General features: G+C 39.6%; 1 protein-coding gene and 1 long non-coding RNA gene across 8 annotated transcripts in view; one reads left to right on the top strand and one right to left on the bottom strand.

The window, feature by feature from the left end:
* Positions 1-21,665, top strand: part of LOC129475043 (uncharacterized) — a 42,811-nt gene extending 21,146 nt beyond the window's left edge. Inside the window, exons 1-4 of one of the 5 annotated variants that reach the window (XR_008654739.2) lie at positions 1,450-9,698; positions 9,897-12,973; positions 18,556-18,641; positions 19,012-21,665. This is a non-coding gene — a long non-coding RNA (uncharacterized lncRNA). Of the gene's footprint in view, positions 1-1,449; positions 12,974-18,555; positions 18,642-19,011 lie in introns of those variants that run through there. The other 4 variants (XR_010117017.1, XR_010117015.1, XR_008654737.2 and 1 more) reach the window with 4 other exon arrangements.
* The window catches only part of UST (uronyl 2-sulfotransferase), a 345,881-nt gene continuing 323,483 nt past the window's right edge, over positions 1,368-23,765 (bottom strand). Inside the window, exons 8-10 of one of the 3 annotated variants that reach the window (XM_055266806.2) lie at positions 18,992-19,271; positions 2,066-2,164; positions 1,368-1,456 (exon numbers count right to left, since the gene is read on the bottom strand). In XM_055266806.2, the coding sequence (XP_055122781.1) occupies positions 2,083-2,164; positions 18,992-19,271 (362 nt within the window). In that variant the 3' untranslated portion in view covers positions 1,368-1,456; positions 2,066-2,082. Of the gene's footprint in view, positions 1,457-2,065; positions 2,165-15,859; positions 19,272-23,765 lie in introns of those variants that run through there. The other 2 variants (XM_063622934.1, XM_055266823.2) reach the window with 2 other exon arrangements.

Here is a 23,765-nt window from a genome sequence, read left to right as displayed (position 1 = left end):
CCACTGTTAGGCACTCCCTAGTGAGATGAAACCGGTACCTCAAGCAGAAATGCAGAAATCACCCGTCTTCTGTGTCGCTGGGGCTGGGAGCTGGAGACCGGAGCTGTTCCTATTCGGCCATCTTGGCTCCTCCCTCAAGTCTCTCTCACTTTCTTTCTTTATCTCTCCTGTTTACTCTGCCCTCCTGTTTCTCACTCTGTGTTCTCCGCCTTCCTTTGCTCAGTGAAAAACAATTAGTTCACTTCATTCATTCAGCCACTCACCCATTGGCTCATTTGTTCACTCTTTCATTCTGAGTGCTGCATTTAAGTGCCATGGATGCTGCAGTGAAGAAGACAAGGTGTTGCCCTCACAGAGAATGTGGTCTGGGGGATGAGACAATGGGTAAATGGGCATTTACAATGTAGCATGGTGAGCGCTACCCTGGGGAGGAGCACCAAGGGGCCCTGTCTAGCCTTGGCAATGTCAGGCAGGGCTTCCGGGAGGCCTGCACTAAACTGAAGTCTGAATCCTCAGCACTGGGGAGGGAGCCAGGCAGCTAGGCAAATGCTAGTGTCTTTGGCTGTCTGGAATCTTTGCTTATGGGCTGTTTGTTTTCTGTTTGGTGACTTTAAACTGGTTCTCTGACCATGGTAGGAAACTTGGTGGCAGATGTGACAGGTAGAGGAAATAGTGGCATGCAGAAGCTGAAAGCGCATCCCTTAAAGGGGCAGAGGTGCCTGATTTCGATGCAGTTAAATAAGCAAAAGTGCAAATGGCGATTTGAGTGTGTACGTGTGTTTTGTGTTGTGTGCTCTTGTGTGTGTGTGTGTGTACTATTCATTTCTTGTTTCTCGTAACTAATCCAATTTTCATATTCTTGTGAATTAAAAGCATCACTGAACTGAGACTAGATTTTCCCCCAAACCAAAATAAGGTGCTGAATTAAGAGTTTAAGAATTTAGAAATCTTTGGTTTCAAAATCAAGATCAACACTATCTCTTGCCCTTCTATTTTTCTTTTTCTCTTGAGGGGAGCATTATTTTGATATATTTTTGCCATTCAAGTATTCATAAAAGATTTCTGGAAGTCACTTTTTACCTTAATGAGTTGAAACATCATTTCTGATCAAACTTACTTTGCTTTGTAGTCTCCTTTTCACTCCTTGAATCCGTTTTCATACTTAGGAATATATGGATGCAGAGAACAGAGAAAAACATCTTAGCAAGAAGTGGACCATGCTCCATGAGTTACGTCATGTACGTGTTCCTTCTTTCCATGATGCAGATTTGTTAAAATTCAAGTGAGGCAATTTTTAACGCAGGATGGTATTGGGTATGTTTTCCTGGCTGCTGCGTCAGAAAGAGGCCATACATGGCTACTCTGATTGTTAGTACAGGTGCAATTATTCTTAGTCAAAGGTCTTGGTTTTCCTTAATCTCTAAAAGGGAGAAGAGAATGGGAATCTGTCCTCCAGCTAGATTATAAAAAGCAATGAAAACAGTTGTTAGAAATTGGTGATTAAAAATCTAAACAACAGGATGATTATAAGTAGCAACAATTGACTGTGTATATTCAAATAGCTAGAAGAGAGGACTTTGGATATTCCCAACACAAATTACCCTGTTTTATTATCCATTGTATACATGTATTGAAATATCACAAAGTACCCCATGAATATGTACAATATATGTCAGTTAAAAATAATAATAAAAGAAAAAAGCCCAAGCCAACCAATCAGGTGACAGTCCAAACTCTAACAAAACTTCCCTGGTAATCGGAAAAAAATTGATTTTGATTTCTAGCACATAAAATCTGTGCATTTCCCTTATGTAAATAATACCTCAATAAAAATAAATTATTAAAATATATACACAAAAAAGCTTAAAAAACCCACTCCTCTTTCTGGCATCTAGAAGAGTTTAATTGAAATGCATCGTGAAATTGTAAGGGAAATTGTTTAAATAAATGAATTAGCTGCCTAACTAAAGCCTACCCCAATCCAATGATCTTTTATCATATTACTCTATTTTCCTGATAATATCTATCATTATCAAATTATCTTATTTGTTTCCTTATATATTACCTTTCTCCCCTAGAATGTTAGCTTCTTGAGGTCAGAGACTTTGTCTTGGTAACTGCTAAATCTTCCTCTTCTAGCATGGATCTCGGCACATGGCAGGGCCTTCATAAGCATATATTGAATAAGTGAATGAATATTTCCATCAGCAACAACTTCCTTGGGTACTTTTTTTTTTTTTTTTTTTTTTTTTTTTTTTACTATTATACAATCAAGATTGCTTAAGTAACTTGGGTTCAGGGGCTGAAAAAAAATGGAACTGTCATAGCCTTAAGGATCAGGAGCCCAGAGCCCAGTGACATTTGTGTATAAACTTTGGTTAGATGTTCGATTGCACTTAATGTCAATTTGTCACGTGAAAATGCAACGTTAGTTTTTATGACATACTAATAACTCTTGAGGGTTGTAATTAAATAGAAGCAATTTTTGTGAGGTACCAATATTGGGTCTGGAAATAACAGATTAATGAATAAAGAAAACAGAAGATAGTAAATAGGGACTTTGACACAACATAGGCTACTACATTTATGGAAATGGAAGTAAATGATATTTGAGGGATTAAAAAAATCATTCACAAGTACTTTTTTATCCACATAAGTGGATTTGGCTTACTGAAACCCTGATTACTATATAGAATAATACTTTAACTCAATCATAAGGGAAGGGCAAGTTTTTTCATCATACATATTTAGTGGAACTGAAAGCTATTTTAGCAATGTGCTCTTATGTAATATTAGGTCACTTTCTTTGGAAAAACTCAAAGCGCTTTTCAGCAGAATTTCAGAATTACTCTTCACATTCCAAGGAGGAGATGGTGACATTGAATCATTAAAAAAATGAGAAACCAGGCCCCAGGGAAGCCTGTCTCAAAATCAGGATGGCGTTCCGAGGATCAGCTAGAATACAACGTGGGCCTTATAATTCCCAGCTGTCTCTCCTGGATTTTCTGTTATTTGATCCAGTTGCTTTCCAAGTAGCAAACAACCTATTTGATCAACATACCTTTTTTATTCATCAGTGTAAACTCTAAATTTTGCTTCACATGGGCTGAATGAAACCAAATAAGAAACACTTGAGAAGCCTAAAATAATTTTATAATTAAGAAGTGGATCTTCCCATCTCTGAGGAAAATGACTGTGATGAACACCTAACAGTATGGCAGTCAGAGAATGGGATGGAATGAATGGAGGCACTGAAGTGACAGAGATGACCCAAAGCGGTCAAGACCTGAGAACGCGCTGTTCAAGTGGCAGCCGCAGCTTGTTCACCCTCAGCCTGGGCTCCATGGGGCAACACAGACCCAAGGTGAGCTGAAATTGTACCCGCAGTTCTTCTTGAGCAAGAAAGGGTTTTCCAGGTGGAATTCCACAACTGAGTTGGAAAATAAAGATTAAGATACAAGCATGTGCCGAGGGACAGAGAACATGACTTCTGTGAGGTGGAGAGAAGAGAGCTGTGCTGCACAAAGTGGAAAGGAAACTTTGCCACCATTAAATAAATGTAGCCAGAACAGACTCAAAGAGGGCTCTGAAGGGTGAAGTCCACTGAAGTTGTGTACAATTCATTATGCAAGGCAGACTCGAATAATAGCTGACTTAGTTTGATTTATACAGGTGAATCAATAATTTGCCTGAGAGATCCAATTTTGGGTTTAAATGATCTGAATGGTCTTGCCCTAAAATCAAGCTCTGTCCAGGAGCCCTAGTGATTGAGGCAGTGGAACATCTCTAGGCTAAACTGGTTGGGTCAGCTCTATCCACGCCTTTGTAAGCTTTTAACCATTTCACAAGAGTGAGGCATGATGTGAGGTTAAGGGAGCTTTCCTGTGATGGGATGCTGGGGAGCGTGAGGCTCACCCACAAGCTAAGGGTCTGGTTGAGCATTTGTGGTTCAAGTGCATGTATTTGCAAGGTACGGTTTGCCTTGTGTCAATGAACCTTTAAATGTCACCTGAGATCAGTTAAAAGTAAAATATTAAATATGTAGCAGCTGTGAGTGTATTGTAATTTATGTGCAAGTGCTTTGAAAACTTAAATGCTGTAGTGTTTAACCTTTTTCTTTGGTAACAGACCATTTTGAGAATCTGATGAAAATATGGACCCCCTTCCCAAAAGAAGTACATACCAATATGCTTATACCTTTATGATTCTCTACGCAAATTCAAGAAGTTCACAGATATTCTGATGTCACAGCTTCCCTGATACGGAGATTTATAAGTAAAAAATGTTATTGAGTATTCTTTTTACATATTAAGTGAATGGTGGTATGTAGAGTTGTATATTTAACACGATCTCAGTGATACTATATATATATATAGAAAAGGATATACGCACATGCAACAGACTGGAAGGATATGCACTAAAATGTAAACAGTGCGTATATTTGGGTGATGAGATTGTGGGTGATCTTAATTTTCTTCTCTAAGTCTTGTTTGAAAATTTTTTCACTATTTTATTGTTAACAAGAGTCGCTGTGCCTTGTGACAGGTTATAGAAATACTGGGCAGAGCTTTCAAAAGCAAATCTAGGCTGGGGGTGGTGGCTCATGCCTGTAATCCCAGCACTTTGGGAGGCCGAGGCGGGCAGATCATGAGGTCAGGAGTTCGAGACCAGCCTGGCCAACATGGTGAAACTCCATCTCTACTTAAAATACAAAAATTAGCTGGGCATGGTGGTGTGCGCCTGTAATCCCAGCTACTCAGGAGGCTGAGGCAGGAGAATCGCTTGAACCCGGGAGGCAGAGGTTGCAGTGAGCCAGGATGGTGCCACTGCACTCCAGCCTGGGTGACAGACAGCAAATCTAAAAAGACCCTGTAGTGGACCCTCTTTTGGGTGGCGGCTCTATTCACAGTAGTCTCTCGTATTCTCTGTTTCACTTATTGCAGTTTAAGTTACCCTCAGTTAACCTTGGTCCAAAAATATTAAGTTATTTGGCCTGGGGGTGGGTGGTGGTGAGTTGGGGGAGGGGGAAGCACATTCACTAACTTTTATTACAGTATTTTGTTATAAGTGTTCTATTTTATTATGAGTTAATGTTAATCTCTTATAGTGCCTAATTTATTAATAAAAATTAAACTTTTTTCATAGGTATGTATGTATAGAAAAACACATAGCATATATAGGGTTTGGTACTATTCTTGGGTCCAGGCATCGACTGGGGGTCTTGGAACACATCTTCCTTATCCACGAGGACTACTGTATTTACCAGTCTCTGAGATCTAGTGATTTATACCATGGGAACACTCCTCCTGGCCTTCTGATTGGTTCAAGGATGGGGGGCCCTGACTAGCTAAACCAATCATTGTCTTTCCCCAAGATTTTTCTGAACCATAACTAGCAAGAAGCCAGCTCCTCTGTGGTGACAGAAGCTCTTAGAGTGAGGTTTGGAAGCTTTTTATTTTTTGGTGAGGGAAAGGGGGCACATTTTCTGCTGGTCTGGAAAAGAGAAAAAGAGCGGAGGGTGGGAGAGAGAGAGAGAAACACCAGATAGCATTTCAGTCCCTGGTTCCAGTTGCCCTTGAGCCCGATTACACCCTTGTCCTGCTTGCATTTTGCTTTTTCAATTCTTTTTCTGATTTTATAGATACCCTTCTGCTCTTCCAATAGATTTTCTTTTTGTCTGAACTTGTTAGAGTTGGATTATTTCTGGCACCCGAAACCAACAAGTACATACAATTAACAAAAGTATAAGTAGTCATATAATATAACTTGGATTATATTCATAACCCCAATTGTGGAGTACAGAAAATCACCAATATTACTTGACACAAAAAGTGATTGGCTTTGTGTGCCTGGCCCTGTGCAGGACAGAGGGAGGGACAAAAAAAACACAAAAAAACAGACAAATTGAAAATTTTGGTTCAGATCCTGAAATCATCTTGTTTCTTAAGGAGGCAAAACTTGTCTTCTTGGCTCTATGCAGAAACAGTCAATAGGGGATTGTTTAAACCCTAGGTTATGACCATTTAAATTACAAGTCTATTCTCTCATTTATGAATGTGATGCTTCAGATAACACATTTACATGGGTATAAAAAAGAACTATCTTTTCTAACTTAATGAGCTAGAAAAGAATCTCTGCATTAACTTGGCAAACTGAAGATATCTGAGCTCTGCTAAAGAGAAAATCTCAGCCAATCTGTAGAGATTCTCTACAAGAATAATTACTGTCACATGGGTTGGTGCTCTTCAAAGCCAATTCTATTTCAACAAATGTTTAACTATAATGAAATTAGCAAGAGATACTGGGACAATATTCTAGAAACATTTGACCTAGTGGAATTTCATAATGACCTTCTTAATTAAAATATAACCCACCTAAGCAAAAAGCTCCAACTTCAAATCTGGTCCTACCTGTATCCACTATGAAAGTGTGGAAAATTATATCTGCCTTTGGCAAATGTATGTTTCTACTGGGCTTAGAAATGGCCTGCCCAGGATAGTGTGCTAAGCTGGTGATGATGAAATCATTTCCACCTTTGGAGGCTGGTTATGGTGGCACAATCAGAAGGAAAGAGTTTTGAGGTTTACATCTAGAGTGACTATAAGATAATGAGATTAAATTTTTTTTAGTCTCATCTAGACTAAATTTAGATTAAATTTTTTTCTTTAAGCAATGTACTATAACCTACATATTCTAATTCAAGTAAAAGCTATGTTCACGTTTCTTGAAGGTTGAGAGATATTGTTATTACAGCATTTTAGACGAAGACTGAGTAATTTGATCTTACATGACTAATGTCTTTAGATGATTCTAGATTTTTGGATTTGATGCTATAGCTACGAAATAAGTATTTGGGGTAGGGCTTTCAAAATAGAATCTCAGTGTTTATTGTAGGTTTTTATCTGAATTACCAAATTACTTTTCAGAAATGTACCAATTTTACTCCCATCAGCAGAGCAAGAGTGAGTACTTCACGATCCTCTCTCATCATCTCAGGCATTCACATACCTAAATATGTTTGCCCCAAAGCATCTCCAGTGATGCCACATTGCTTCTGTTCAAACTTCTTTGACTACTAATGAGGATGAACACTTTTCCTGTTTCTCAGCTTTTGAAATAGCTAAGGTCTGAGAATGAGTATGTCATTTGCACATTTTATTCTTTTTATTGATTTATGTAAGTCCCTTAAGATTGGCAGTTTCAATCTTTTATCTGCCATGTCTGCTACAAATGTTTCCCCTCATTTGTTTGCTTTTTAACTGAGTTCTTTTTTATCTGAAACTCAGACATTCTAGTATTTTTTTCTTTGTGATTTCTTTCATTTTGCATATGTTTAAAGTTCATCTCCACCCCCAAAATCAAATTCATTTGATTTACTTTGACAGCATAAATAAATCCTGTCAATTCACTGGAGCACAAAGATATATTTGAAGTAATAAACTCATTTTAATTTTGAATTGTAGTTTTCATTTATGCTATTTTAAAAAGAAAGAAAGGAGAAGCCAAGAAAAGAGGGCAGATAGAAAAGGCAAACATTGGCTCCCAGGATCTAAGAGTGTTTGGGGGATCCAAGGCTCTATGTAGAGGCAGAAGCCACCAGTGACTTACCTCTGCCCTGGCAGTTACTTCTGGGTTTCAGGTTAGTGTTCTGACCAGTCTGGAAAATAGCTAGAGGCCTGGATTTGCTGACAACAGCCCCAGTGCAAGTTATAACTGAAACAGGAACCTCTCCTATCTCACCTGACCATCACAGGGGTTAAGTACCTGGAAATCCAGAGATGAAATGAAGAGGAGTCTTTGGGGGAAGGGAGGTAAGTGGCAGAGAGACTGGGAAGCCTGGATTCCTGACTTCTTTTCCTTCTGCCCCACTCCTCCCCTTCCCCACTCGATATCCTGCACCCAAGAGTTGGATAGTGATTTACAAGGAGTGGGAAAAGGGGACATTTTTTATTTCTACTCAACCAAGTTTATGTCTAAATCTAACCACACTGCCCTTTTTTCTCTTTACATCCTTGAAATTCAGATTTGTGCAAAAAGGCGTAGGTAGAATGTAGTAAAGATCAAATCAGGTAAAACACAGGTTTTAGTTTGGTAGGGTCTTCTCATTTCAGGTTTGTGTCTGGAATTAGAGCCTTAAAAACTGCCCCAAATGAACAGTAGTTGTCTCTATTATGTTTGATCAAACTCTCAGACCAAGAGTCCAAATGCTGCTCACTGAGGAACCCTGAAGTTATTATGTGATAAACATATTCAATGAATGATGAAAATGATTTTCTAAACATTGGCTATGGCAGCATAATGTAGACAAAGAGTGCTAGATAAGCTGCCAGAAGGTTCTAGAATCAACTATACCCACTATGTGACCTCTTGAAAATCAATTTGCCTCTTTGAGCCTTAGTTTCCTAATCCATATAACTATCTACACAGACAATAGAGATCTGCAAAGAAGTAGGCAGGGCTGGGCGAGATACACAGGGTGCTAATTAATTTAGAAGAAGGAAAATGATTTCTTCATGTCAGTTTTGTGTTCTGAAATGCCCAAGGCTTCCTCATTGCCCTTATAGTAAATAAAAATTTCTTCCAAAATTTTTAGCAATCTGGCTTAATCTTATCTTGCCTCCTACAAGCAATAAAAAAAAGCAAGAGCATGTTACATTTGAGTGTGCATCCTGGTCTTGCTCCTTACTGTGCTGTCATGGGCTCATTATTTAACTTCTTGGAGCCTTTGTTTCCTGTTATACAAATAGGGATGACAGTGCCTCTTTCTTGCAAATCTGCTGCAAGGGCAGAGTGATATTTCTGCTTATGATCTGCCTTGCTATTATCTGCAAATTCCACTGTTCTAGCTCAAATCCCACATGAGGTCTTCTCTTTACTGAGGTTTTTACTGACCTCCCATGTAGCCCCTATGTGTGCCAATAAAGTTTTGTAGATAAAAATAATTTAAACTGAGAGTTACCTGAATCGTTTTCTAGTGTGGCCTGCCTTGATAACAGGGTAATACCTCTTTCTTGACATCTTCCTATACCCTTGTTTTTTGCATTAAACACACTTTCTACTTATCTTTATTGTGGCAATTACGGTATTGCCTGATGGTTATCTGGGACAGTCATCACATGGGTCACCTCTTAATTACTGAACCAGAGTTGTCATCATGTTTTAGTCATACAACAAACTCAGGAAAGGTGATCTGATAAAGACTGATTTTAAAAATACAATGGTAATCTAAAAATAATAGCAACAAAACTTAAATCGGGCCAAAAGACCTGGGAAAGATAATAGCTTATTGATCAACAGTGTGTATGTACACTGGTAAATGTACCAGGTAAATACACCAACCATGAGTTTCTTCTGGGCCATACTGCTTTAAAGCAATAAAGGAAAATGAGCAAGCGAGGGAGAGAAATGAGGTTTGGAAAGAACTTGTGATTTCTTGAGTAAATTGTTATGGATACGGCGCCCCCTAGTGCACTGAACAACACAGGTGCCCCAGTGTGTAGTAGCTGAGAGCTCCAGAGCTGAGCAATCTCATCATCCCCGTCACAAACCTTACTTGAAACACCTGTGATTTCTGTTTCACCATAGATTTCCTTTCCGCTGCACAAGCAACTGTAGCCCAAGGAAGAAAGGGGGACAGATATCCTTTATTCGGTTGGATTTAAGCACTGATCCTCATGGGAGTCATGAATTAATTCAAGGTACCCAAATATTAAAAAGAATAAAAATTTTTTACCTTGAAAAGAGTTTCTACTTTTTCCTGAGATAGAGGAATGTAATTAGGAGAATAAGCAAAACTGAAAGATGATTCCTTGTTATTTTCTAAAAATGTTATTTGTCCCCATCTTCTTTTTATCAACATGTTTGTCATCTGATGCAAATATATTTTCTTCAAGCAGGATGCATGGACCAAAATTGAACCACAGCAAAAGGAAAGCAACTCTTCCAATGAGGAAAAATGTAATCCAATAATTTGCATTAAAGCATTGTTTCTCAAAAGGTAGTCTCCAGAACACTATTTCCACAGGATATCAACGGGACTTATGCAAATAAGGGTTTCATGGCAAATACTTCTGAGAAATTTGAAATTCAACAAAGATAAATTAATTTTTAAAAATGCTTCAGTATGCATGAGTCCTTAGTATACTCTGAATATACTACCATACTGTGTAACACCACACTATGAACTGCAGCACTTCCAAAATTATTTAACACAATGATTTTTTTTCATGCCTATCTCACACACTTGGTTCATGAATTATCCTTTGAGAATACACATTGGACTAGAATTTCACTAGTTTCCAAAGATGGACACCACATAGGAAAGTGTGCCAAAAGGAGAAAAAGAAAATAGTAAATTTGATATGCGCAAAACTTAAGGTGACTAGAAGGAAGTTTGTGGTCAGTGTTGTAACTCTCTTCTGCATTTGAAAGATTAGTAATACAACACATTAAAGTTTCAACATGGCAGTCCTATGGGGGTAAGAAGAATCAACCATGCTGGAAACATCATCAGCCCACAAAATCATTGCCAGATTTCTCCCACATCACAGCAGTAACGCTACTTCTGAGAATGAGAAATGACCCTCCAAGTTTGGTACCCCCGTCCTGCCGGGTTTCCAATTTTTACTAACACTTTTCTTTGTGCACAACCTGTACTAATTCACATGGATGTTTTAGGCTCGTTATTACTATTAGTCATGGGATCACAGATACACACAGTAGTTTAAAGAAGTTAGAGGAAGCCTGTATTTAGTACAAACTGTGAATTAGAGATGAATCTTGTAACTTGCAGCTAGACAAACTTGTCCCAAAGAATGCTTGAGAAAAGTGGAATTCCACAGACTGGTTCATCTTGGATAATGGCACAGTAAACAGAAGAGCGGAAACCAGGCCAGGAGGAAGGGACCGATGCTTCTTCAGGACAGGTCCTTGCTGCATTTGCTCTATCTCATGCCCAGGAGGATGTACCTACTCCTGGCAGCTCAAATCACATTTCAGAAACACTGCTGTCCATGGACTCATAGCATGTTGGGCAACGCCACTTGCAGACATGAAGGAGTGGGGGCTTCAGGCAACCTAGAATGATTATACGTAATTCTATGCCCTCTTGCTGGGATACAGTGTTTTGTGGTGAGAACAAACATTTCATCAGCTTAGGAAGGGTTATGGCTCTCAGTCTTTTAGCATTTAGGGGTCAAGGGTGGGAAATGGTTCATCCCAGAAGCAGCTCTTGGTTTTCAGTAGATGTTCTATTTTCTTTCTAACGTTTTCCAGCTGAGTCGATTTCAGACAGATGGAGGTCAAGTGATTTACACTGATGCCTAGTGAAACAGAACAGCTGGGACTTGAACTCGGGGACTTGACTGGTGGGCAGCCCCCAGCCTAGTCAGTCAAATGCTCTCCTCCCAGGTTTTTACCACCTCTCTGGTTGCACCTCGAAGGCAGCCTGCTGTGTCTGGCAGGGCCCATCTCCTGGGCCGTGTCTGCTCATGACTGGAATAAGAGGCCTGTGACAGGTCAAGTCTGAATGTTCTGGCAGAGCGGCGCAGGGCAGACTGCTCCACGCCTGGCTCAAAGCACACGGAGTCTGGTGAAAGCCAGATTGAAGATAGCTAAATGCGCATGCCAAAATTCCAAAAGGAAAAACTTAGCTCACAGTTTTCCTCTGCATGGTGATTTTTCATCCTCTCCTTTTTCTTTTTGTAAAAAGGGAATCCCCATGTTTACAAGTTGAAATCCAAAATGCATAAGTGGTCAGTTCACAATTCTGTGACCCATGAACATCTGTGGGCCTGGGTGTTCCTTGGGAATCTGCAGTGCTCACAGCAGTGAGCCAAGCCCGCCCTGGCAGAAGGGAATTCTCCAGTGAGTCAAACAGTCCTGCGAGTGCCCGGGGTCTGCTTCTCCTCTGGTTCTGCTTTCCTGGGACATGTCTGTATTTGACTTCCACTAGTTTCATGAACTGCATTTTGACTATATTTTTGGAGATGGGTCCATCTGAAACTTGTTACAGGAAGTAGGACAAGAATCTTCATTTTGCCTTTAAGAGAAATAAAACTCTGTAATCTGAGATGGGCAAACATGCTCCAAGTCTGTTTACCAAGGAACAAGAACCTCTGTGTCTTTTGAGCAGACAGAAAAATCAAAAATAAAATATTTATTTGGGATTTGTCTCTGAGGACTTAAGTGACTGAAAACCAATAGGGCCTCCCCTCCCTCTGTGGAAAGGCGAGTTCCAAAGCCCCGGCTCCCAGGAGAGCCCTATGGTGAGGTTGCTCCAGTGTGGCAGGTGGCAGTGGGTGTGGCTGAAAGTGCCTCATCACTTTCATTCTGGATCCTAGGTCTGTAGATGGGCTTTGGCTGTATCAATCATCTTTTTAAAGTTTTAATTTGGTAGCCGCTCAAAAGTTAAGGGAACCCTCAATGGGCAAAGTTAGCATGGGACATATTTGTGTCTCCTCTTCGGAACTTGGTTTTCCTTGTCTGTAAAATGAGGGAATGGACCAGATCACTGCTCCAGAGCCCCAATGCAACTATAGGAGTCTGTACTTTGAGGCTTGCTTCTCTCCTAGTAGGAATTCAGTTCCTCTGCCCTAACTTTTCTGCTATAGTCTGGGTGTTATGGGCTGAATTGTGTGTCCCCCACAAATTCATATATTAAAGTCTTTTAACCAAGTATCTCAGAATGTGACCGTTTTTGGAAATAGGAACTCTATTAGTCTGTTTTCACACTGCTAATAAAGACATACCCAAGACTGGGTAATTAATAAAGGAAAGAGGCTTAATTGACTCACTGTTCAGCACGGTTGGAGAGGCCTCAGGAAACTTACAATCACGGCAGAAGGGGAAGCAAACACGTCCTTCGTCACATGGTGGCAGCAGCAAGGAGAAGTGCCCAGCCAAAGGGGAAAAGCCCCTTATAAAACCATCAGATCTCATGAGAACTCACTATCACGAGAACAACAGCATGCGGGTAACCACCCCCATGATTCAATTATCCTTCACCGGGTCCCTTTCACATATGGGGATTATGGGAACTACAATTCAATATGAGATTTGGGTGGGGGCACAGCCAAACCATATTAGGGTCTTAAACGAAGTCATTAGAGTGAGCCCTAATCCAATATGATTGCGGTCCTTAGAAGAAGAGATCAAAACACAGACAGGCACGGGGGAAGGACACGGGAGGACACAGGGATAAGGTGCCCTCTGCAAGCCCAGGAGAGAGGCCTCAGGAGGAACCAACCCTGCCAGCACTTCAATCTCGGACTTCCAGCCTCCAGAACTATGGGACAATACATTTCTGTTGTTTAAGGCAACCAGTCCGTAGCACTCTGTTAGTTACGGTAGGCCTAGCCAACTAACACCACATGATATCACAATGAATGTGCTGGATTGTGAAAGAAGTTCTGTGTGTTTTTCTTCTTAACAGACTTGGATTTTTGGTTTTAGCCTAAAAAAGACTTTTCTGTAGCAGCATATTTAAAACATTATGTTTATTTTTTACAGGTTTCTTTATCATCTGATGTGAAATAAGCCGTGTTAGTAAAATAACTCCTCTTTATCTTTACTTGAAGCAGATTTCACAATTTTGACCCAGAGGGCTATTTTTCTTTTCTTTTTTTTTTTTTTTTTTATTATACTTTAGGTTTTAGGGTACATGTGCACAATGTGCAGGTTTGTTACATACGTATCCATGTGCCATGTTGAATTCCTGCACCCATTAACTCGTCATTTAGCATTAGGTATATCTCCTAATGCTGTCCCTCCCCTCTCCCCCAACCCCACAACAGTCCCTGGAGTGTGATGTTCCCCTTCCTGTGTCCATGAGTTCTCATTGTTCAGTTCCCACCTATGAGTGAGAACATGCGGTGTTTGGTTTTTTGTCCTAGCGATAGTTTACTGAGAATGATGGTTTCCAGTTTCATCCATGTCCCTACAAAGGACATGAACTCATCATTTTTTATGGCTGCATAGTATTCCATGGTGTATATGTGCCACATTTTCTTAATCCAGTCTATTGTTGGACATTTGGGTTAGTTCCAACTCTTTGCTATTGTGAATAGTGCCGCAATAAACATACGTGTGCATGTGTCTTTATAGCAGTATGATTTATAGTCCTTTGGGTATGTACCCAGTAATGGGATGGCTGGGTCAAATGGGATTTCTAGTTCTAGATCCCTGAGGAATCGCCACACTGACTTCCACAATGGTTGAACTAGTTTACAGTCCCACCAACAGTGTAAAAGTGTTCCTATTTCTCTACATCCTCTCCAGCACCTGTTGTTTCCTGATTTTTTAATGATGGCCATTCTAACTGGTGTGAGATGGTATCTCACTGTGGTTTTGATTTGCATTTCTCTGATGGCCAGTGATGATGAGCATTTCTTCATGTGTTTTTTGGCTGCATAAATGTCTTCTTTTGAGAAGTGTCTGTTCATGTCCTTTGCCCACTTTTTGATGGGGTTGTTTTTTTCTTGTAAATTTGTTTGAGTTCATTGTAGATTCTGGATATTAGCCCTTTGTCAGATGAGTAGGTTGCAAAAATTTTCTCCCATTTTGTAGGTTGCCTGTTCACTCTGATGGTAGTTTATTTTGCTGTGCAGAAGCTCTTTAGTTTAATTAGATCCCATTTGTCAATTTTGGCTTTTGTTGCCATTGCTTTTGGTGTTTTAGACATGAAGTCCTTGCCCACGCCTATGTCCTGAATGGTATTGCCTAGGTTTTCTTGTAGGATTTTAATGGTTTTAGGTCTAACATTTAAGTCTTTAATCCATCTTGAATTAATTTTTGTATAAGGTGTAAGGAAGGGATCCAGTTTCAGCTTTCTACATATGGCTAGCCAGTTTTCCCAGCACCATTTATTAAATAGGGAATCCTTTCCCCATTTCTTGTTTTTGTCAGGTTTGTCAAAGATCAGATAGTTGTAGATATGTGGCATCATTTCTGAGGGCTCTGTTCTCCAGAGGGCTATTTTTCTTAACAGCTGGATTTTCTTTTTTTTTTTTTTTGACAGAGTCTCGCTAATTTTTTGTATTTTTAGTAGAGACGGGGTTTCACTGTGTTAGCCAGGACGGTCTCAATCTCTGGACCTCGTGATCCGCAGGCCTCGGCCTCCCAAAGTGCTGGGATTACAGGCACAAGCCACCGCGCTCGGCTGTCATCCTGCCTTTTAAGAAATACTGTCATTATCTATAAAATTTATTTAAGGCCAAATAGCTCATTGGATAAACCCGCAGGTGATGGCACATGTATAAAGAACTTCAGACCACACAAGCAACTCCAGATACGGCATGATCCAGTTTTTGTTTAGTACTTTTGGCTCTAAAGTTCACTGAGTCAAACATCATTTGATTGAGTTACAGAAGGACAAACAAAATAATGAAGAAAGGTCACCACTTACCACCTGCTGTTTAGGATTCTCATATTCTTACATGAAATAAAGCATGCCATTACCAAAGTGGATTTTTCTTTCCTTTAGTATCAGCATTCTGATTCTTTTATATAATAGTCACATATAATTGGAATGTAGCATCAGATACACAGGAAACACAGTTTGTTTCTCTTTGTAAGCTCCATTTGACCACAGCAGTGAAATTTCCCAAGAAGGGTGTTTCAGGATCAAGACTGCTCACTTGAGAGCTTAGAGTGGTCCAGGTTTTGAGGTGCTACATGTCTGAGAAACAGATCACCGTAGACACTGAGAATTGGGGCACATCCTTCCTTTCCTACCTGACGGTAGACATGCCCCATAGATGCATAGAGACAGATGATTCAGATGTAGCACCCCGACACGAAACCAACTGTGGAAATACTGATAAAATCAGCTGTTTAGTTTTTAAAATATGCAACAACATGAGTAAATGACTAGTTCATTTTATCAGCCCCCTTTTTTTTGCTGTCATATAATTACAAGAATGAAAATTGATACACTTTTTAAAATACAGCTTTTCAAAATCCCATCTTGAGGAAAAAAGCTTGGCCAATTAAGAAGGCTGAGGGGAGGAACTGCAGGCACTTTTATTTCCAGCTGTCAACAGGATGGAAAAAATATGTCAACTTATTTATATTTATTTATTTATATGGGTGATGAATAAGTTAAGGAACGCTTCATCTCAAACACAGATTGCTTTTATTTTAGCTAAGTTAATGTTTCAGTTCCATATATATTTTTGAATTTCCATCAATGTCAAACACCATTTTTTTCTTTCTTCTTCTTAAAAAAAAAAAAAAAGATTTACAAGCACTTTTACGGCACTCAAGAAAGTAGGCTGAAAGTTCATAATAATAATTTTCCTTTTAAAAAACATCCATCAGACCAAAATAAAATCATTTTAATTAACTCCTTCCTGAGTAACTAAAACCTTGGAATGTGCTGAAAGGTTATAATAAATAAGACAGTCAAAGATCAACTAGCTTAAAAGGTATTTTTTTAAATTAAACTATGTAAAATGTACAATATGTTTCATGAAGTACAAACTGTTGGGCCCAGGGCCAAAAAAAATGTTGTCATGTTTGCCAAATAAACTGAAGTACCTTGACTTTTAGGACCTAGAGGGTGTTGGCTGGGACAAAATAACATTAAGGCCCTGTAAGTAAATCCGTCAGCATCTTTTGTTGTGAAGTTATAATGATCACTGCTGAAAATAAACGCCTTTGAACACACAGGTAAAAGTACCCAGATAAACTTGCAGTAAGAGGATGAATGTTTTTGAACGACCAGTTGTCCCAACGTTCTGAGAAGAGCAGAGAAAACACAGCCAACTCAACTTTATTTTCAGATTGCGAGGTTGCACAGTGTGTAAACTAATCGTCATTCTTTATATGGAATTTCATAGAAATGACTCACAGGGTACCAGGCAGCAGTTCTTGTACTGGTTTTGAATACGATAGCTGTTCTCCAGGTTGCTTTTGAAAGTATGCCTAATGGTAGGGCCCCGGTCTCTCTGAACAGGACAAAGGATATTTCCTCCTCTAAGAACATTTCCCTTAATCGCTTCTCTGCCCCCATCCTCTGAGGCAGAAAGAAGGCCCATGAGCGGCCAAGTGCTGGACTCTGTGCCTCTGCGGTCCCCGCCTTCCTTGGACTCCTGTGGACTGGAACCTTCTTAACACACATCTCATGATAAAGTAGCTTCAGTGCTCACTAGGCAGGTTCCAAATGACTTGCTTTATATCTTGGCTACAGTCCAATTTTAGTGAAGGCAGAAAAAATTCTAGAGAGACTTGGTGGTTTATGAAAAGTAGAAAATCTGTAGCTTGTGTAAAGTCAGAGTCTTATTTACTGTTAACTACTCCCAACTCACACATTTGCTAGGGCTGGCTCTAGGGGACAAATACAAAATAGACAAAATTTGTTGCAAGTGTCCTTCCTGCTGCCACCACTGAACCTCGGCTTCTCAGCCAGCTGTTTTTCGTCTCCCCAGGAGAATGTGTATTTTCAGCATTTTTTAAGGTGAAATTATTTCAGAATTCAAAGCAACAGATTTCTAATGACTGAACCAAGGCATCGATAGGTGGCAGGGGAGGGGCAGTGGGAGGTGGAAAGAAGACATACCTTAGGACAGTGAGACTGCCCAACATTTACTCACATCACACTGGAGGCAGCCACTTACTTACAAAGCTGGCCAAGCAGTCTCTGTCCCAGAAGCTCTTGCTGCTTCTCTTTTTGATGTCTCAAGTAAGAGTTCTCAGGAGCACACAGGTCCCATAAGAAATGGGACTCTACCTGCACAGAACTCAGGTAGTTCTCGGGTAGCTCTGCCACCTGCACAGAACCCAGGACCCCTTTTTACTGAAAACAGGTACCTCTTAGGGGACTAGAAGTTACAATAGTACATAGTACCAGGTCCTATAGGACCCACCTTGGCCGGGGGTGTGTTTGATAGATTACACATCATCAGTGGTCAGGCTCAGAACTTCTGCTGTAGGAGTCAAATGCCTGAGCTAAATTGGTTCCTAGAACTTCCATTAAAGCAGTGTTGGGAGAAGATGTTTCATATTGGGTGCAAAAGACACAGCTATGCCCTTTCCCTGATGCCACATGATCTTCAGATTTATCTGTCTTGTCTACATTCTTCCTTACACAGCAAACAAATTATTTTCCCTGCTAGACTACTTTGATATCTGTCAGCATGGTGCTTTGAAATGGAATGTCTCAATGGAGCTGGCCATGCACTTTGACCTTGAAAGGTACTCCAGGCTGTGGATTGGTTGGGGACGTGGCACAAGCTGACTTGCTCTTTCAGAGATAATTACACTGCTGTTGGTGAAAGTGCCCCCCTGAGAAGGACCAGAGGCAGAACTCTACCCATGTGGGTAGAAACCACTTACCCATGGAGATCCTCCTCCTTTAAAAAAAAAATTTTTAATTGAGACAGAGTCTCACTCTGTCACCCAGGCTGGAGTGCAGTGGTGTGATCACAGCTCACTGCAACCTCAAACTCCTGGGCTCAAGTGATCCTCCCACCTCAGCCTCAGATTATAGGCTCGAGCCATGGCACCTGGCTCCATCCTCCCTTTTGATGTCCTCTAATCTGTCTTACCTTCTCTTAGATCCTTCCAGAGGAGATACCCTGGTCTCTGAAGTGGTTTTGTATTTCCACTGAAATATACAAGTCTGGATGTCTCCTACCATTGAGGTAATATTTTTATAAGTCATTTTACAAATGATAAGTTATTAGGCTGGGGGCTATATTTCTCCTCCTTTTCCCATGATATGGGGTGGGGGGAAAGCTGTTTTATGACAAGATGCCTTGGCATGGAGCCATCTAGTGTACCCGGGAAAGACCCAAAGAGCCAAGACAGAATAAAATTAAACAAATAAAACCCGCAAAACCGGGCATCTCCCAATGACCCCAACATGTGGGAATGTTTTGTTCTTTTTAATGCACCCAAGCATTAATTTAGTCCCTTAAGGATTTTACTTCCCCAAACAAAGAACTTTCTGGAAAAGGGAGATAAAGCCATAGAGGCAACACAGTCACATCACCTCTTATAAATATCTTCCAGCCACTTTTCATCATCCTGTTCTTCATCGTCGATTGGCTCCTCGGTTTCCAGTGGAGTTGGGATAAAGAAGTGTGGCCTCAGGGGGTGCTTGCTGACGTGAGACTTAAGTCCAAACTTGCGCTTCAGCAGGTGGAACTGCTCTTTGACGTAGTGGTAAAACTCATACTCGTATCTCATCCGCTGGTAGAGGATCTGCACAGCCTCAGGAGAGGGGACAGTCTTCTTCACCGTCACAGTCATGTTTCCAAGCTTCCTGTGCTCTGGAAGAGAACCGGGGTTGCACATGAGCCATCGTTTGCAGTAGCTTAGAGGGGATCCTGGCGAGGACCCACATTACCTGTACAACTCTGGTAGCACCTAAGGAAGCAACTGCATATCCAAGTATTAGAAGGGAAGAAGGGTTTCTGATAATATTTGGAAAGACTTACCAACTCTAGGTGTTAATGTCAACATGCGTTGACAAAGCACAAGCTATCTAATTTCATTTCATCGGATGTGAACCATGCAATTGGACCAAATTCGATTGTTAACTCTGAGTTCTACATTCTTTTGAACAGCAGAATCTATCCATTTTCCCTCTTTTATTTCTTGTTATACCAGAAAAAGGCTTTACCCTCAGGAGGAGGCATGGAAGAGCTGTCTAACCACTTTCTAATAATCTTGTTTTGTAAGTTTTAAAATATTGACATAAAGTTTAATTTGATACAAAATCCATTTCCATTTTACTATTTCAACAATGCATTTGTCCAGAAAAGGAAAGGAAGGGCTGCCAGATTTCTTAAGTATAATTTACAAATTAAAAAGATTTTTTTTTTATTTTTTGTAGAGACAGGGTCTCACTATGTTGCCCAGGCTGGTCTTGGCATCAAGAGATCCTTCTGCCTTGGCATCCCAAAGTGCTGGGATTATGGCACGAGCCACTGCACCCAGTCTAAATATAATTTTAACTCTTGTAAATTTAAAATTTTTATTGTGGTAAAATATATATAATTAAAATATGCTTAATTTTATACTAATGCTTAATAACAAAATATGATATTTTATATTCATTGCTGAATAGCATGAAAATGTTATATACAGAGTGTACAATTTTCACTATTTTTAAGTGTACACTTCAGTGGCATTAATTATATTTACAGTGTTGTGCAACCATCACCACTGTTTTAAAAATCCTTTCATGAGTCTATACAAAAACTTGATATCCATTAAACAATAACTTCCAATTTCCTTCCTTTCCTTACCCCACCCTACTTACCCCATCGATTAGATAGAACCTCTAATCCATGTTCTATCTTTATGAATTTGCCTATTCTCAGTACTTCATATAGGTGGAATCATACAATATTTGTCCTTTTTTTGTCTAGCTTATTTCACTAAGCATGTTTTCAAGGTTCATCCATGTTGTAGTGTGTATCAGAACTTCATTCTTTTTTTTTTTTTTTTTTTTGAGACGGAGTTTTGCCCTTGTTGCCCAGGCTGGAGTGCAATGGTGCGATCTTGGCTCACTGCAACCTCTACCTCCCGGGTTCAAGTGATTCTCCTGCCTCAGCTTCCTGAGTAGCTGAGATTACAGGCATGCGCCACCATACCCGGCTAATTTTGTATTTTTAGTAGAGATGGGGTTTCTCCATGTTGGTCAGGCTGGTCTCGAACTCCCGACCTCAGGTGATCCACCTGCCTCGGCCTCCCATAGTGCTGGGATTACAGGTGTGAGCCATCGCACCTGGCCCAGAACTTCATTCCTTTCAAGGTTGAATAACATTCCATTGTATAGATAGAACGCAATTTGTTTATCCTTTCATCCATGGAGAGACACTTGGGTTGTTTCCATCTTTTGCTTATTATGATGAACATTTGCATTCTAGTATCTGAGTCCCTGTTTCCACTTATTTTGGGTATATACCTAGGAGCAGAATTGCTGGGTCATGCAGTATAAATTTAATGTTTTGAAGAACTGCCAAACTATTTTCCACAGCGTTTGCACCATTTTACATTCCTACCAGCAATGTGTGAAGGTCCAATTTCTCTGAATTCTCTCCTACAATTGTTATTTTCCTCCCTGTTTAAAATCATAGCCATCCCAGTAAGTGTGGAGTGGTATCTCACTGTGGTTTTGATTTGCATTTCCCTAATGACTCCTGTAGTGATGCTGATGCTAATGGTTTCCCTAATTTCTGATGACTTTTTCATGTGCTTTTTGACAAGCATGTGTCCAACAAATGCTGTTTGTTTGAATATCTTCTTCAGAGAAATGTCTATTCAAGTCCTTTGCCCATTTTTGAAGTGGGTTTTTTTTTTGTTTGCTTTTGTTTGTTTTTATTGTTGAGTTGAAGGAGTTATTTATATATTTTAGATAATATGCACATATATCACGTATATAATTTACAAATATTTTCTTCCATTCCATAGGCTGTCTTTTCACTCTGTTGATAGTGTTCTTTGATGCATAAAAGTTTTTAATTTTAATGAAGACTATTTTATCCATTTTTCTCATATTGCCTGACTTTTGGTGTCATATTAAAAAAAATGGACAAATCCAAGGTTGACACATAGAAGTTTTTAATTGTAATGGAGACCATTTTATCTATTTTCCTCTTATTGCCTGTCTTTTGGTGTCATATTAAAGAAGCCATTGCCAAATCCAAGGTCATGAAGATTTGCCCTCACGTTTTCTTTTATAATCTTGTTTTTGACTAAAATTTTTGTCACCAAATTTGAATAGGTAAATAATTTACTAAATATAGTTCCAAATGGCTATTTCCAAAATCAGACTCATCTGAAAGGACATAGACTTCCCAATTTTTAGGATATTTGAGATACCTTCTGAAGCCTCCAGTAGCAATTTTAAAGAAGGAATTTGAAAAATTCTCTATGTAGAGGCTAAGAAGGGTAGTGGGGGATTAGGGGACAGGTGGGGATGGTTTATAGGTACAAAAAAATAGAAAAATGAATAAGACCTTTTATTTGATAGCACAACAGGGTGACTATAGTCAATAATAATTTAATTGTACATTTAAAAATAACTAAAAGAGCTGGGTATGGTGGCTCATGCCTGTAATCCCAGCACTTTGGGAGGCCGAGGCGGGCGAATCACAAGGTCAAGAGATTGAGACCATTCTGGCCAACATGGTGAAACCCTGTCTCTACTAAAAATGCAAAAATTAGCTGGGCGTGGTGGCGTGCACCTGTAGTCCCAGCTACTCAAGAGGCTGAGGCAGGAGAATTGCTTGAACCCGGGAGGTAGAGGTTGCAGTGAGCTGAGATTGCGCCACTGCACTCCAGCCTGGTGACAGAGCGAGACACTGTCTAAAATTAATAATAATAATAAAATAACTAAAAGAGCATAACTGGATTGTTTGGAACGCAAAGGATAAGTGCTTGAGGGGATGGATACCCCATTCTCCAGGATGAGATTATCATGCATTGCATGCCTGTATCAAAACATCTCACCTACCCCATTAGGTATTAATTAAAATAAAAAATAAATAAATTCTCTATGTGGCCAATAGCCTCATTGAATAAGGGTATTACTTTTCAAACTGACTCTTTCGAAAGTCCTTTGCCAGGTTGGGTCCTTTGCACAGGGGAGCCTAGATACTTGTAAATAGATAACATGGTCTTTATTAAAAATTAAAAACATAACACACATTGAACACTCCAGAATTTCTGTTAAAGAACTTGGCATAGACTCTTCTGAAATGGGTTCCTAACAGAACATTTTATAATATCTGTCTTCTCTGAAGATATGAACTCTAGCTAATCTGGGGCGGGTCATTGTTCACAGGTCTTATGTGTTCCTTTGTGTTTTTTAAAACAGAGTTAAAAAATCTTATGAAAGAGAAGAAACAAAGAGTTTTAAGCCAAACACTGAGAGGCAGAGGAAAAATAATTCTCTCATTGAAAGCCTCCTTCAATCCCTTCCTCTTAGAGCACTATACATTGTGTAGGGTTTTGTTATCTGATACACAAAAAAGTAAGACTCCTGTGATTTAAAATAAATTCATTACTTAAATTATTTGGCCCAACCTGGCAAAGGATCCAAGGGGATAAGCAAAGGGGAGCCTAGATCTTGTAAAGAAGTGACTTGGAAATCTGTTCTATTTCACCACCTCAAAGCTCTTTGTTGTAAGGTTGAAACAGTAATTTCCTAAAAACAATGGACAGCAAGTGTAATCAAATAAATACCCTGACTACAAAACTATCTGAGAAATACCAATCACATTTTTAACCTGGAGTAAGGTAACTATACTAGTCTTCAATCACTTGCAAAATGTTGGTCTATATAATGGATTGAGTTGACTTGCTACATAAATGGTTATTAATTTCAGGCCAGAAAAACTTTGGGAAGATTCTTTAAAAGTTACAGCATAATGGGTTTATACATTTCTTTCTTTGATTACGATTAGGTGACTGGGTCAACTGCTATAAGGCTACTCCTAGTTCATGACAATAAAACTCTCTTCCCTGAATGCATTCCTCTATGGCTAGGATGGGGGAGTTGGTGGATGGGCAGAGCAGGTAAATAACTGTGTCAAAAGTGACATTATATGCTTCTGAATAGACATTTCTCAAAATGAGACATATAAATGGCCGAGAGGTATAAGAAAAAACTCAACATCGCTAATCATCAAGGAAATGCAAATCAAAACCACAATGAGCTATCATCTTACTCCAGTTAGAATGGCTATTATTAAAAAGGCAATAAATAACAGATGCTGGTGAGGATGTGGAGAAAAGGGAACTCTTATACACTG

This window comes from Symphalangus syndactylus, chromosome 2 (genome assembly GCF_028878055.3).
Source record: "Symphalangus syndactylus isolate Jambi chromosome 2, NHGRI_mSymSyn1-v2.1_pri, whole genome shotgun sequence".
Taxonomy (NCBI): Eukaryota; Metazoa; Chordata; class Mammalia; order Primates; family Hylobatidae; genus Symphalangus; species Symphalangus syndactylus.
Note: the sequence above shows the minus strand (reverse complement) of the source record. Positions and strands in the feature narration are given on the sequence as shown.